Source organism: Aplysia californica, unplaced genomic scaffold, assembly GCF_000002075.1.
Source record: "Aplysia californica isolate F4 #8 unplaced genomic scaffold, AplCal3.0 scaffold01326, whole genome shotgun sequence".
In the NCBI taxonomy this organism is placed as follows: domain Eukaryota; kingdom Metazoa; phylum Mollusca; class Gastropoda; order Aplysiida; family Aplysiidae; genus Aplysia; species Aplysia californica.
The window spans coordinates 73,272-85,490 of NW_004798596.1; the positions used below are offsets into that span (position 1 = coordinate 73,272).

The window sequence follows — 12,219 nt, forward strand, 5'->3', positions numbered from 1 at the left end:
TGTAAGCTTTGTTTGCTGGATTATGAATGAATTTCTAATTTCCCCTTCTTTTCACGATGTATTGTAAAAACTATTATAATAGCGTAGATAGACGAGTTTGCCAAGGTACATCCGATAATGCCTTCTCCCACAAGTGAATAAATTGTCATGTCAGTGAATGAATCAGAATGTTCGATTTTAATTACTTCTGTGGTGGTCCCATCATTTAAATTATAGAAATAATTAGTACCCACATAAAATACAGCACATATCACTGAATGTTTTTAAAGCTCGGCTATCATTGTCAGATAAGAACGACGTGACAGTTATCACCGGATTTTAACGACAATTATTAACTTCGTTATCCTATTCTCCATTAGAGAGACAAAGAATTATTTTTTTTTTCATTTTGAAAGTCAATATTTACTCCAACAGACAGTGACACCTGCTTTTTAAAAAAATAACACGCGTTAAATCTTTGCTGGCGGAACAGTGAGGTTCTTGCATTAATACCCGGCATAACGCGAATTCAGAAACAGGGGAATGACGATGAATACAGAGACACGTAAAGCTGCCATACAAATTAACATCTTGTAAAAAAAAGTGACACAAATTGTAGTGTAAAAATGCATTCAAAGAGAGAAAGAATTTAAAACATAACATTTCTTGCTCACTGATTTTTTTTTTACTCGTGTGATATTTCTTTCAAAAGAGAGGAGGGTCGTTTGTGAAAACATTTAGCGCAAAGACGCTTCTGTAAAGAGACGTATGATCACATTCATGGATGACTTTCAAGCATCCTTCCCTATCAGAATGCAGTCACGTCTGTTGGTGACAAATAACGCGACTTTCTGTGAAGATAATGACCAAGCTATGTCAGCAACGACTTTCTCTTCTATTCCGTCAACAGAAATTATTAGCGGCGACGTTTTGATCATTTTCCAAGTGACTAATTCAGTTGTCATCTGCGGTTTTCTCAGTCTTTTGGGCATGGCCTCCAACATCATCAACATTGTAGTGTTCACCAAACAAGGGTTTCAAGACAGCATCAACATTAGCCTTATGGGTGAGACGGCTGTCTACGTAATGATGAAATGTCGTTACTACTTCATACCTTGACAACTCGCTACCTTAGTATTATAAAGTTCTATCTGACAGTTTTGGACGTTATTATTTACTAGGACCATTATGTCAGAGAACAAAATGTTCTATCTCCTCATTCAAAATCGTACGGTATTCAAAGAATTGCATTTTAAAAAGCTTGACATGACCGTTGTGTACTTCCAAATAATTGTCCATGTCAAATTTCTCAAAATTAGGCACTGAGCAGATAGAACAAAGGATGTCGGGAAAAGAACGCGTACACAGCCATAAGTAAACAAAGTATTGGATGTTTCAGATCTGTATCAGAAATGCTAAACGTTATTAAGTGAGGGGTGGGGGTCTACACCCTCAAAGTCCCGATTCGATTCAAAATTATGGAATTTGAGTCGTAGGCATTATTAGCTTCCTCATCCTTTCCTACAACTATTTCATCGCATAAGAACCCCTAAAAACCTTATTTCTCTCCATACATGGCATGTTTGTCACCACAATTTCGTCGTATTTAAGTCAATATTTCATTTTTATCTTTATCTGCCGTTTTCTCAAAACCCGATTTTTCTCTATACTTTTTTGAAGAACTCCACCATTTTTTATCCAATCTTCATGAAATTTTTCATCGAATGAAGAAAAGATGTAATACTAAACATTTGCTCCTGGGTTTTTTATATATACAATATATTTTTGTTGGTGGTGTCTGGAGTGTGGAATGTTACGATTTTTTTTTCGCATACTTGAATATTACTTAAGGAAAATATTCATTAAACCTTTCTAATTCGTTTAGGAAAAAAACATCAGACAAATTTTTAGATCTAATGTTTGTTAACTTGCATGTAAAAAAAAAAGCAATTGGTTTCCATGAAAAATAAATGCAGTATTCATTACGTAAGATTTGTAAACAAAATCCAATATGCAGCCGAATCCATGGAAACGAACCTTTTCTCTCAAACTTGATTCCTTACTATGCTTGTTATATGTGCAAAATTTGGTAAAATTGGTCCACAAATAAGCGAGATAGCCTTCAGGTGTAGCCCTCCCCCCTTAGTGCTACAAGGCCTAAACTTGCCGTTGCCGAAGTACTAATTGCAGTGTAGAACAGTAATATCATTATTCATACCACCACGCCAAACATGGCGACATCCGTGACATCACACCAGACATGACGACCCTCAGCGACCAATTATCGGAAGTAGAAATGCGTAAAGTTGTGTGATTTTTTTGTTGGCAATCAAAAGAAGAGAATCTCAGAGAAGGTTTTAACCAATTCGTTCCTTCGAAATGCGTACATGTACTTGGTGAAAAAGGCCCAGCATCAATGGTGCATTTGTTGAGTGCAGAACAGACAGAAATGGTTGACGACTCATGAACCACAAATGGCAAAATCAGAGACTAACATTCACGGAGTTGACCTACGTCTTTGCAACAACAATGGCGGGTGAAGATTAGAAAGACTGCAGCGGCGATTGTTTTGTTTTTTTAGATTATATTTTTAGTTTCTGTAAGAGTATTGATGCATTTGCAACGCAGTTAGGTCAAAGAAGTGCCAAAAATTAAATGACAAATAAGGACAAAAGACGTTTGATAGGAAAGAAGGCGCAAACCACACCACAGCACCCACTGCGACTTTTGAGCTCCACAAATCGGTCATTTATGACATTGTCTGTGAGCAGCTGGGGCTTCGTGCTGGGTCGACTCTATGCGCTCCGAAAGTGATAGAATTTCGACGCATTCGAATCCAGCGCCATGGTCCGAAGCAACAACAGCAACAGAATTATCCCCACCACCACCACCAAAAACAAAAACAACAGCATCAACAAAAATAACAGCATCATCAACAACAACAACAATGACAGGAACAACAACAACATCGCCACTACCACTACTACCTACAGCAACAACATAAAGAACAACAACAGCAACAACCGTAACAATAACAACAACAGCAGCAGCGACAGCAACAAAACAACAACAAAGCAACAACAAAATAACAACAACAACAACAACAACAACAACAACGACAACAACAACGTAAAAGTGTCGACTCAATGAGGTCACAAAGTACACCGACCCAAAGAGACGAAGACGTCAGAACGAGGCCATCATTCTACAACACTACAATGCTTCTCCTCTCACGGCAAATGTGTCTAATACGCACTGCTCATTGTGGGATCGACAAACAAATCGCCAACCGATCACTCCGATTCGCGGCCCAAAAATAAATGCATTTGTCTTTGAGACTGCGAGTCGGCGATCGGTTTGTGCGACGATGGTTGCGTTGCGCCCCCAATCTGGCTAGCCCCATCTCCCAAACTGGAACTACTGGAACCGAACCTATTGTGCAAATATGCATCCCCTTATAAATAACTACACGTATAACATTTTCCACATAGCCCTGCCCTTGTTCCATATCGGACTTTATTTTTTCTGGCCTTTAAAGCTCCGAGTCAGCATGAACATCTGTCACACGTTTTGAGAAACAATCATATTTAACCCAAGAAAGCTTTTCAGTAACTGCAAGGCCCTGCTTTAAGCGTATAGTTTTGACAAAACAGAGCGTGCGTTGAGTAGTAGCATAATAATACAGTCTTTATCGTTGTTCCTACCAGAAATCATGAAAGGCAAGAAAATTGCACGCATTGAATATAGCCTTAAACTGCGTTTTGGTAGCGTTGAAAGGTACATCTTCAATAGAGCTTTAGGACGGTGTAAAAGTCGAACATTCTCAAAATGTGGACATGATTAAGTGAATTTCTTGTGATAGCGACGAATGTGTCTCTTTCTTCCTACTTTCAGGCTTGTCAATATCTGACCTGTGTTCTCTGGTGACGATGCTGTGGCAAACCATCTGCAGCAACCCGCTGTTCTACATGTCTGAGTTTCCCTTTGACGCTGCTGACGTCATGTTCTTCACGGGCTCCGTACCCCGCGTCCTCTTCTCCAAGGTCACCAGCTTCATCACCGCCTTCATTGCTTTTGAACGATGCCTGTGTATCGCTTTACCGCTCAAGGTCAGGATGATCATCACACCTCTCAAGACAAAGTTCATAATTGTTTCAATCTACGCTCTCATGATCCTTATTCCCACTCCCTACTACGTTGGGTTTAGACTTGGGTGGGTTTTGGATTCTTCAAGAAACTCTACGATTCTGAAAATCTCATATTCTGAGGAGCAAAAACACCTGGAGGCGATTGTATATCTGATATACGGTGTGCTGCTGTCGATTCTTTCTTTCGTCTTCATCATCTGTTGTATCGTCGTTCTCGTCGTCAAACTTAATGTCAAAACAAAATGGCGACAACTCGCTTCATCCCGTGGCGTTCGAAAAACAGAAGGAGTCGCTGGAGCTAAGGAAAGAACAGTTGGAAAAATGGTGACCTCAATATCCACCATCTTCGTCATCTGTAGCATGCCGTCCATTTTCCTTATTTGCTATATGGCTATTGAACATGTTTGTTTACTTCAAGCTGAGCTCAAAATACCGAGCAGTATTTCTAAAAACGTTCCTGAACCGGGTAGAAAAGTAACAAATTATTATTCAAGAGAAAAAATATCACATTTTATCTGGTTGCCCGGCTGGAGATGAAGGGAAATAACCGAGGAAAACGTCACCATGGGAATATTTTACTTTTAAATAGTCTGAACGTTGGAGCGGTATTCGATGCACGTATTACCTAGGAAGTCAAAGACTTATGATCAGTCCTCCATTAGAACTTTCTGTTGCTTTTTTTTGTTAATAAAGCCACCTAGGGAACCTAAACAAATAGGTAGCGAGGAAAGATCAGGGATGTGTAGCATTTCTAAGAGCATTAGAGCAAAGTTATGAATGGAGAAACGTGATCGCCGATGTCTGTAGCAGATCTGACACAGGATGATGATGATCATGATGATAAAGATAAAAATGTTTGTTTCACCGAAGCCCAAGTGACACATTATGTTTTTGTTATGGTTGTTGTTGTTGGTGTTGTTGTTATTGTTGTTGTTATTTCATAGCCAAAGCCAGCTCCTTTTCCAGTCACAGCTCGAGGTGCTACTGCTGCTTTGATGGCACTTTTCCTTGCAGTTGGCTGCGCTGTGCATGGCAGGGTTTTGTAGCAGTCTTTCTTTCCGGCCACGGACATTTCATAGTGAAGTTATCTGATTTGAGCATGGGTTAAGCTCAATGTCTCTTATAAGGGGACGGGGATTATGTGCCAGGCTATGACAAACGTCTTTCAAAGATGCATCACGAAATTTGCTGAGATATCTTTAGATATTGCGTTGGCGGTATGGGTGTTGTCAAATGTTGTTTTAGTACTTGTGAGTTTTGGAGGTGGTAGTGGTGTAAGGTAATAGTAATACTACGCAATGATAATAATGATGGTGATTGTTGGACAAATCCTAAATCAATCACTTGAAGACACCAATAACGTTGTTGTTAACAAACTCTCTTCCTCGCCCTAGTACACTGTCGTCTTCTATCGCACCATTTGAGTTTGCTTCTCACCTAGACACGGAATCAGGCGCTGTACCATCTACTTGACATATCTATACGGGGTGCCCACTACGGCTGGATCGGACCGTCCGCCCGACTCGATCGCCTGAAACTGAAAACAAACTCGTTTATTTTTTAGGCGACCGAGTCGGGCGATCAGACCGATCGACCTATCCCATCCGTAGTGGGATGCGTTTTGCAGTGGTGGTTCATGACGTCATGACCTGTCTTAGAATGAGCCGGTCAATCCTGTCGTTGGCCAAACTGGGCCGCCCTGGTCGAGGCCTGTCCTGGACCGTTCCTGTCGCTTGCCATCGGTCTTGCAGCTTCCATATGACTGATGGGGACACCTCAAGTCGATGTGCAATGACTCGGAAATTGGAACCGTCTTGGAGCCAGGCGAGGGTTCTTCCTCTGTCGACATCAGACAGTGAGCATAGTTGGACCATCGTGTTGTAGTGGAACATGGCCGAAAAACGCTGGCTTATAAAGGGTTGCAAGTGAGCGATATTCACAGCCAAGACATCTGTTTAGCACGTGCCAAGCTCAGTTTTAAGCACCAGTCTCTATGCCAATGTTGCTGAGACAGAGAAATTTAGCACATTTTTTATGCCTTTCGGGTTTCGGCATGCTCTGTGCCGTCAGTGTGAAGTTCGTGTGGGCAAATTTGCAGTACAGGCAAACCGTGTCTAGTTGTCAGTGCGTGTGCCAATTTTGGTTGACTCAGCTTAACAGTTTGCGAGATATTGAAGTTCAACTTTGACAGGTGAAAACACAAGTTGTTCTTTGACTTTTTTGTGAGAGTTTATAATATATATATATATATATATATATATATATATATATGTTGAGTGGGTCAGTATGTATGAAACATTACATTGTGTTAGCTGTCAATTTTTAAAGAAAATGTTGATTAGTAAAGTCTTTTTACGTGAGATTTATTGCTTTATAGTTCTGAAGTTCTTGAAACTGACATTAAAAGCCCATGTAATATAATAATTTTGCGTGATCTGCGGAAATAATTAAGAAATTCAAAACACGCTTTTCATGTTAGCTACACTGACTCTTAACGAACATTAGAACTTTATCTGTATTGAAACCTGTTGAATGTTTGTGGTACATGTGTAGATTCCAATGTCATCATTAAAAGCGGGAACACCGTTAACTCAGCTTGTATCATGCTGGACTACGGAGCGGATAGCCATGGTTCGAAGCATCTTAAGTAAACGATGCTCAAAGGGTCATAAACCTTTACAATCTTGTATGTAAACCATTTTCAGTTCCGGGTATTAAAAAAAACCCCAGCAAGATAGACAGGTTGAAACAATATAGAGAAAAGAGTAGTACCTGACATTGGTGGCTTCCAATCTTTATTAAAGATGTTGAAGATGATAATCACATCAAGTGTATCGCTACATGGATAATGAGATGATGATGATGATGATTTGTACTCACCGCTCCTTTAAATATTCAGACATTTATGTACGCACTTTAGTTTTTATAGCCTGTGTATATGATGATGATGATGGAGATATTTCCGATATTGTCCAAACCACACCAATACGTAACTTATAGTGAACACTTTGTTGCTGTGGCGTCATCACCCATTTATTTTTTTCTCAAATACTATGTTCCTGATGAAGCCTTATTGGCGAAACGTTGAACTGTGAAATATATATTTATTTTGGAAATACAACAAGGTCTTAACTGTTTTAATACCTTCTTTATACAATGATGATGATGATGATGATGATGATGATGATGATGATGATGATGATGATGATGGTGATGTTATATTGGTCATAATAAAACTGGGAGGTTGCAGAGTGTAAAGATAACTGACTTGACAATAAAGTTCAACAGTAGTATGTTCATTTCAATCATCATGCTCTGAAAAGTTACCACACAACCCAGGAGCAGACGGTTTGTAAAAAGGGTGTGGGTGAGTTTACGAATGGTGAGGTTGAGGCTGTTTCACTTTCATGAAGTTGTTTGCTTTTAGTCTTCTAATCAAAGCAATAATAATTTGCTGATAAATAATTTAGTAAAACTGAATGTTGACTCCCAAGTTTTAAAACAAGTATAAAAAAATCTTTCTCATACCACGACACGATGACCACAAGTAGCCCTACAGAGACTGGGGATCCCGAATGTGCGCACTTGCTCAAATACACTCCGAACACAGGGTGGGAGTTTACTTGTTCATTTATACCAAAAGCTACACCGAAGCAGCCCCATTTCTGCTGCCGCTGTTGTTGCTGCTGCTACTACTACATTTACTACTACTACTACTACTACTACTACTACTACTACTACTACTACTACTACTACTACTACTACTACTACTACTACTACTACTATTACAGCTGCTTTTACTACTACTACTACTACTACTACTACTACTACTACTACTACTACTACTACTACTACTACTACTACTACTACTACTACTACTACTACTACTACTACTTCTTCTTCTTCTTCTTCTTCTTCTTCTTCTTCTTCTTCTTCTTCTTCTTCTTCTTCTTCTTCTTCTTCTTCTTCTTCTTCTTCTTCTTCTTCTTCTTCTTCTTCTTCTTCTTCTTCTTCTGCTTCTTCTGCTTCTTCTGCTTCTTCTGCTTCTTCTTCTTCTTCTTCTTCTTCTTCTTCTTCTTCTTCTTCTTCTTCTTCTTCTTCTTCTTCTTCTTCTTCTTCTTCCCCCAAACGCTTTAAAAAATGGACGAACCCAGACATACCGTTTTAAAAGTAAATGGAAGAGAGAAGACAAATAAAATGAAAGGTGGACAAGTATAACACCCTACAGAAGGAAATAAAAACATGCAAAGCACCAAAAGAAACATGGATGAATGTTCAGTATGAACAAACAGAGGAGAATAAAAAACACAGACAGCAAATACGTGCACTCCAAAATCAAACAAGTAAGACCGGATGAGCAGAATGCTCAAATATAAGATGCATAATAAGGAGTGGAATCGTTCAAGTCGATTGTCTTCCGTATATTCAACCCGTTGTTTTGATAACGTCGACGTTGGGTTTTTTTTACACCTCTATCAGCCCAATTTGGATCATTTAGTAGGCAAGCTTTCAACACTGTCTGTCGGGGCCAACTCGGGCTGAGAGGGGTACATTATTCAAGCAGAAAGACTGAGATACTCGATAGGAATTTTCTCCCCACTGGGGAATCGAGCCGGGGTCTCTTGCAAGTGACAGCTAAGCACCTAACCGCTACACCACTGACGCTGGTGCCTGTTGGTTTGAAAGACTTGAGTTTGTAGGATTTCACACTGTCAATTTTGACTAGGTTAAAAGAATCGTGGTTCTAACGACTTTGTTCACGGTAAATAGAAGAACAAAAATTACTGTCTTCTCAAGATACTTGTGAGGTAGCGTGGAGGAATCAGGCTTTCGTCAATTTTTGGGCATGTAGAGTTATTGGTATCATCTTGAAGCTTGTGTAATTGTCTTTATTTGTATGGAAAAAATATCCATTTATCTTGAATACAAGTCGAGATATTTGTGAATGAACGAGGTGGGGGTCACCTATTTTCAGAGGCAAAATTAGTGAGAAAAAGGCCGCCAAAGATTAGTTATTTCCTAAGCTTAAGAGTCCCTGGTAACTGAAAATTTACCTTTTTTGTGCCTGTAATCAACGTTTTTCAGAAAATTCACACAGAAATGAGTTCTTTAATGGGGATGAAAGGTGCTGAGCCAAAAAACAAAAATTCGATAAAAATTCACAAACCTACGAAAAAATGCAAGTTTCTTAACTTTGATTATTTTGACGAGAGCCTGATTCCACCACACTGCTTCACCTATGATACGATGATATACAGTAAGATAAGATAGTATAAGATAAAGTCATATACGGTAAGATAAGATAGGATAAGATAAGGTCATATACAGTGAGTTAAGATAGGATAAGATAAAGACATATACGATAACCGTTAGGGCTTATCTCATATTGGTTATCTGCTGTCAAAAAAGGTGCTTTCACCAGCAACACAAAATGTATCATTCTTATTATGAACATTTTAATTATGATTATAGTTAAAATTATAATTATAGTCACTATAATTAGTTTTGTTATTATATATACTGTATAGACTCATATCAACGCTTCACAATCCAAGCTATTTCTCTCTCTCTCTCTCTCTCTCTCTCTCTCTCTCTCTCTCTCTCTCTCTCTTCCCCCCCTCTCTCTCTCTCTCTTTTTCTCTCTCCCTATCCGTCTCCATTTCTCTCCGTCTATCAATTTCACTATCTATCTATCTATCTTACTTTGGCTATCTGTTTCTTTTTCTTTAGAAAGTAGAGTAAAATAATGGGTCATGTCCGATTTAACCAGGGGCGAAACGTCTACAAAATCAAATAATCACTGCTTCCCTGTCTGAATGTAGGAATATTTTTGCAGTCAAATTAACCCATAAACCGTGACAGAAAATGGCCTTATAGATTTAAATATCTGTAGTAACAGGCGTTCAGGAAATCACCAAAGAGCAGTGTGCACAACACTCCAAACTGAGACTGCTTCAGTTCGTCATAAATTCATGTACCCTGTTCATTCACTCCTTTCGGCCCACTCTCATAAGCAATCACAAGCACTGGTTATGTAAGCTAACAATTAAACTGGTAGAGTCTACCTAAAAAGGTCGGGGGGTGGGTGGGGGGATTAACTCCTAATAATGTTATGACTGCTATAGATGCTTGCTTTGTCCTCGACTTTTGACCGCCCTTTAATCAGGATATTGAAGATCATCGTCTCCTGGCCGCAAAAGGCTAAAAACCACAGCCATATTTGAAACTAAATTGATCATACATTGGAAGTATTGTCATCTCTGCTTTTTTTACTTCTGTTTGTGCATCCACATCTTTAGTTACATTTACTGTTTAAAAATCTTGAGAACATTATTCCTACCGCACATTAAAAAGATATTATTTAGTTTTGCCCAAAGTGGGAATTAAAATTAGTAATGACATATTTTTTTCAAGTATTTATGGCGGGTCAACACACAACATGAATTCACGATTTGTTTTGATTCAGGATTCAGAAGCCACCTTGAATAAGACCTTTTGTTAGAGTGTTCCTACTGTGGGAATAAGCTTTTCGTTTTTGGCCTCATCTCTATCTGGTTCTGTGCCTCACTTTGATTATCCTGTCAAACAAGGCAGCATTCGCCCCTGGGGAAAAAATTGTCTGAAATTCTACTTTCTGATTACATAATATTTTCCCCAAAACTGGAGACAGTCTTTCAGCAGAAATTTGAACATGTGATGGTTGTAAAATTCGTCTTTATGTCCGTGCCTCCAGTTTGACCCAGGCACCGTCCTTAGGCGCCAATCGAAACTGCTCAAGAACCACTGGGTACTTCGACTGTTCACAGCGGACTAGGCTAAACTTCTGCAAGATAGCCGCCACTGCAACTTTTGTCTCCAACAGGGCCAGTCTCATTCCGATACAGTTGCGGGGACCCTGCGGGGGAGGAAAAAAAGGAGGCGATGTTAGATTTTTTTAAAGTAAGAATGTTACGGCACTTGCAACACAATTAGCTTTTATAATATTATGTATTATAAGTGGGGAAGATTAAATGTGGTGGTGGACAATTACCCCCCCCCCCCCCCCCCCCCATTTCGACACATCGTGGTATAAGATTTTTTTAAAGTGTTTTTTTCACGTAAAAAGTAAGTAAGTTATGGAGAATAAAGTACCAAGAAAAGAAGAAAGAGAGATAAGGCTGATAGAGAAATTTGACAGGAACAAAAAAGTGAACCACACCAGAGCAACCGCCAACAACCTGGCAGGGTTAGGCTGTGGAAAGGGGGCGGGCGGTGAGTTGTGGAGGTTTGAAAACATAGAAAGGAAAGTAAGTATGTTGTGTTAAGGGCACTCTGTCTCAGATTGAGGGGTTTTTGTTTCCGGTGTTGTAGAACAAAGCGAAGAATGGATTGCCCCAATTATTTTGAACTTTGTAGACCTTTGACAGCATAGGCTGAGAGCACCTGTGGAAATTTCTAGCAATGTATAGCATCCCAACAAAACAATAAACTGTATAAGATTATTATATACCAAAGCAAGCTGCTATGTCTTAGTTAAAGGAGACCTATCTACACCTTTTGAAATAAATGCTGTATATTATCACACGTGCGTTGGGAATTGTGATATGTTTTTTTAATAACACAGAGCAAAGAAATTGAAACAGGCATTGAGTGGACAAATGGCACATATTTAGCCAATTTAGATTTTGTGGATGACATCTGCTTATTAAACACCACTATAATATAAAATGCGAAAAAACAAACAAACAGAAAAACAACAATAACAACAACAACAACAACAACAACAACAACAACAACAACAACAACAACAACAACAACAACAACAACAACAACAACAACAACAACAACGAAAACCTCCCCCAAAAACAAAAAACAAAAACAACACAAAAACCCCCACTAAAAAACAAAACAAACTAGGCTTGCCATATTATTAGCAAAACGAAAGACAGCAGATGGACACATTAATAAAGCACTGAACGGGAACCAAGAACAGCAAAAAGATAATGTGGAAGATCAGAAAGAAGAGGTTGCTAGATGAGATAACAGAGCAGACAGGTACAACACATCATCATCATCATCATCATCATCATCATCATCATCATCAGCAGCAGCA

At 39.1% G+C, this 12,219-nt stretch overlaps 2 protein-coding genes across 3 annotated transcripts in view; one reads left to right on the forward strand and one right to left on the reverse strand.

Moving 5' to 3' along the window:
• Positions 1-3,873: 3,873 nt before the first annotated feature.
• Positions 3,874-4,962, forward strand: LOC106013824 (the record flags this gene model as incomplete). Its single annotated transcript, XM_013090534.2, is given in 1 exon segment — positions 3,874-4,962. A coding segment is annotated over 1 exon segment (756 nt). The 3' UTR covers positions 4,665-4,962.
• A 4,602-nt stretch (positions 4,963-9,564) lies between these two features.
• LOC101852221 (cytochrome P450 3A24) overlaps positions 9,565-12,219 on the reverse strand; it is a 15,062-nt gene continuing 12,407 nt past the window's right edge. For both annotated transcript variants that reach the window (XM_005112583.3, XM_005112584.3), the window contains exon 7: positions 9,565-11,022. In XM_005112583.3, the coding sequence (XP_005112640.1) occupies positions 10,843-11,022 (180 nt within the window). In that variant the 3' untranslated portion in view covers positions 9,565-10,842. The remainder of the gene's footprint in view (positions 11,023-12,219) is intronic.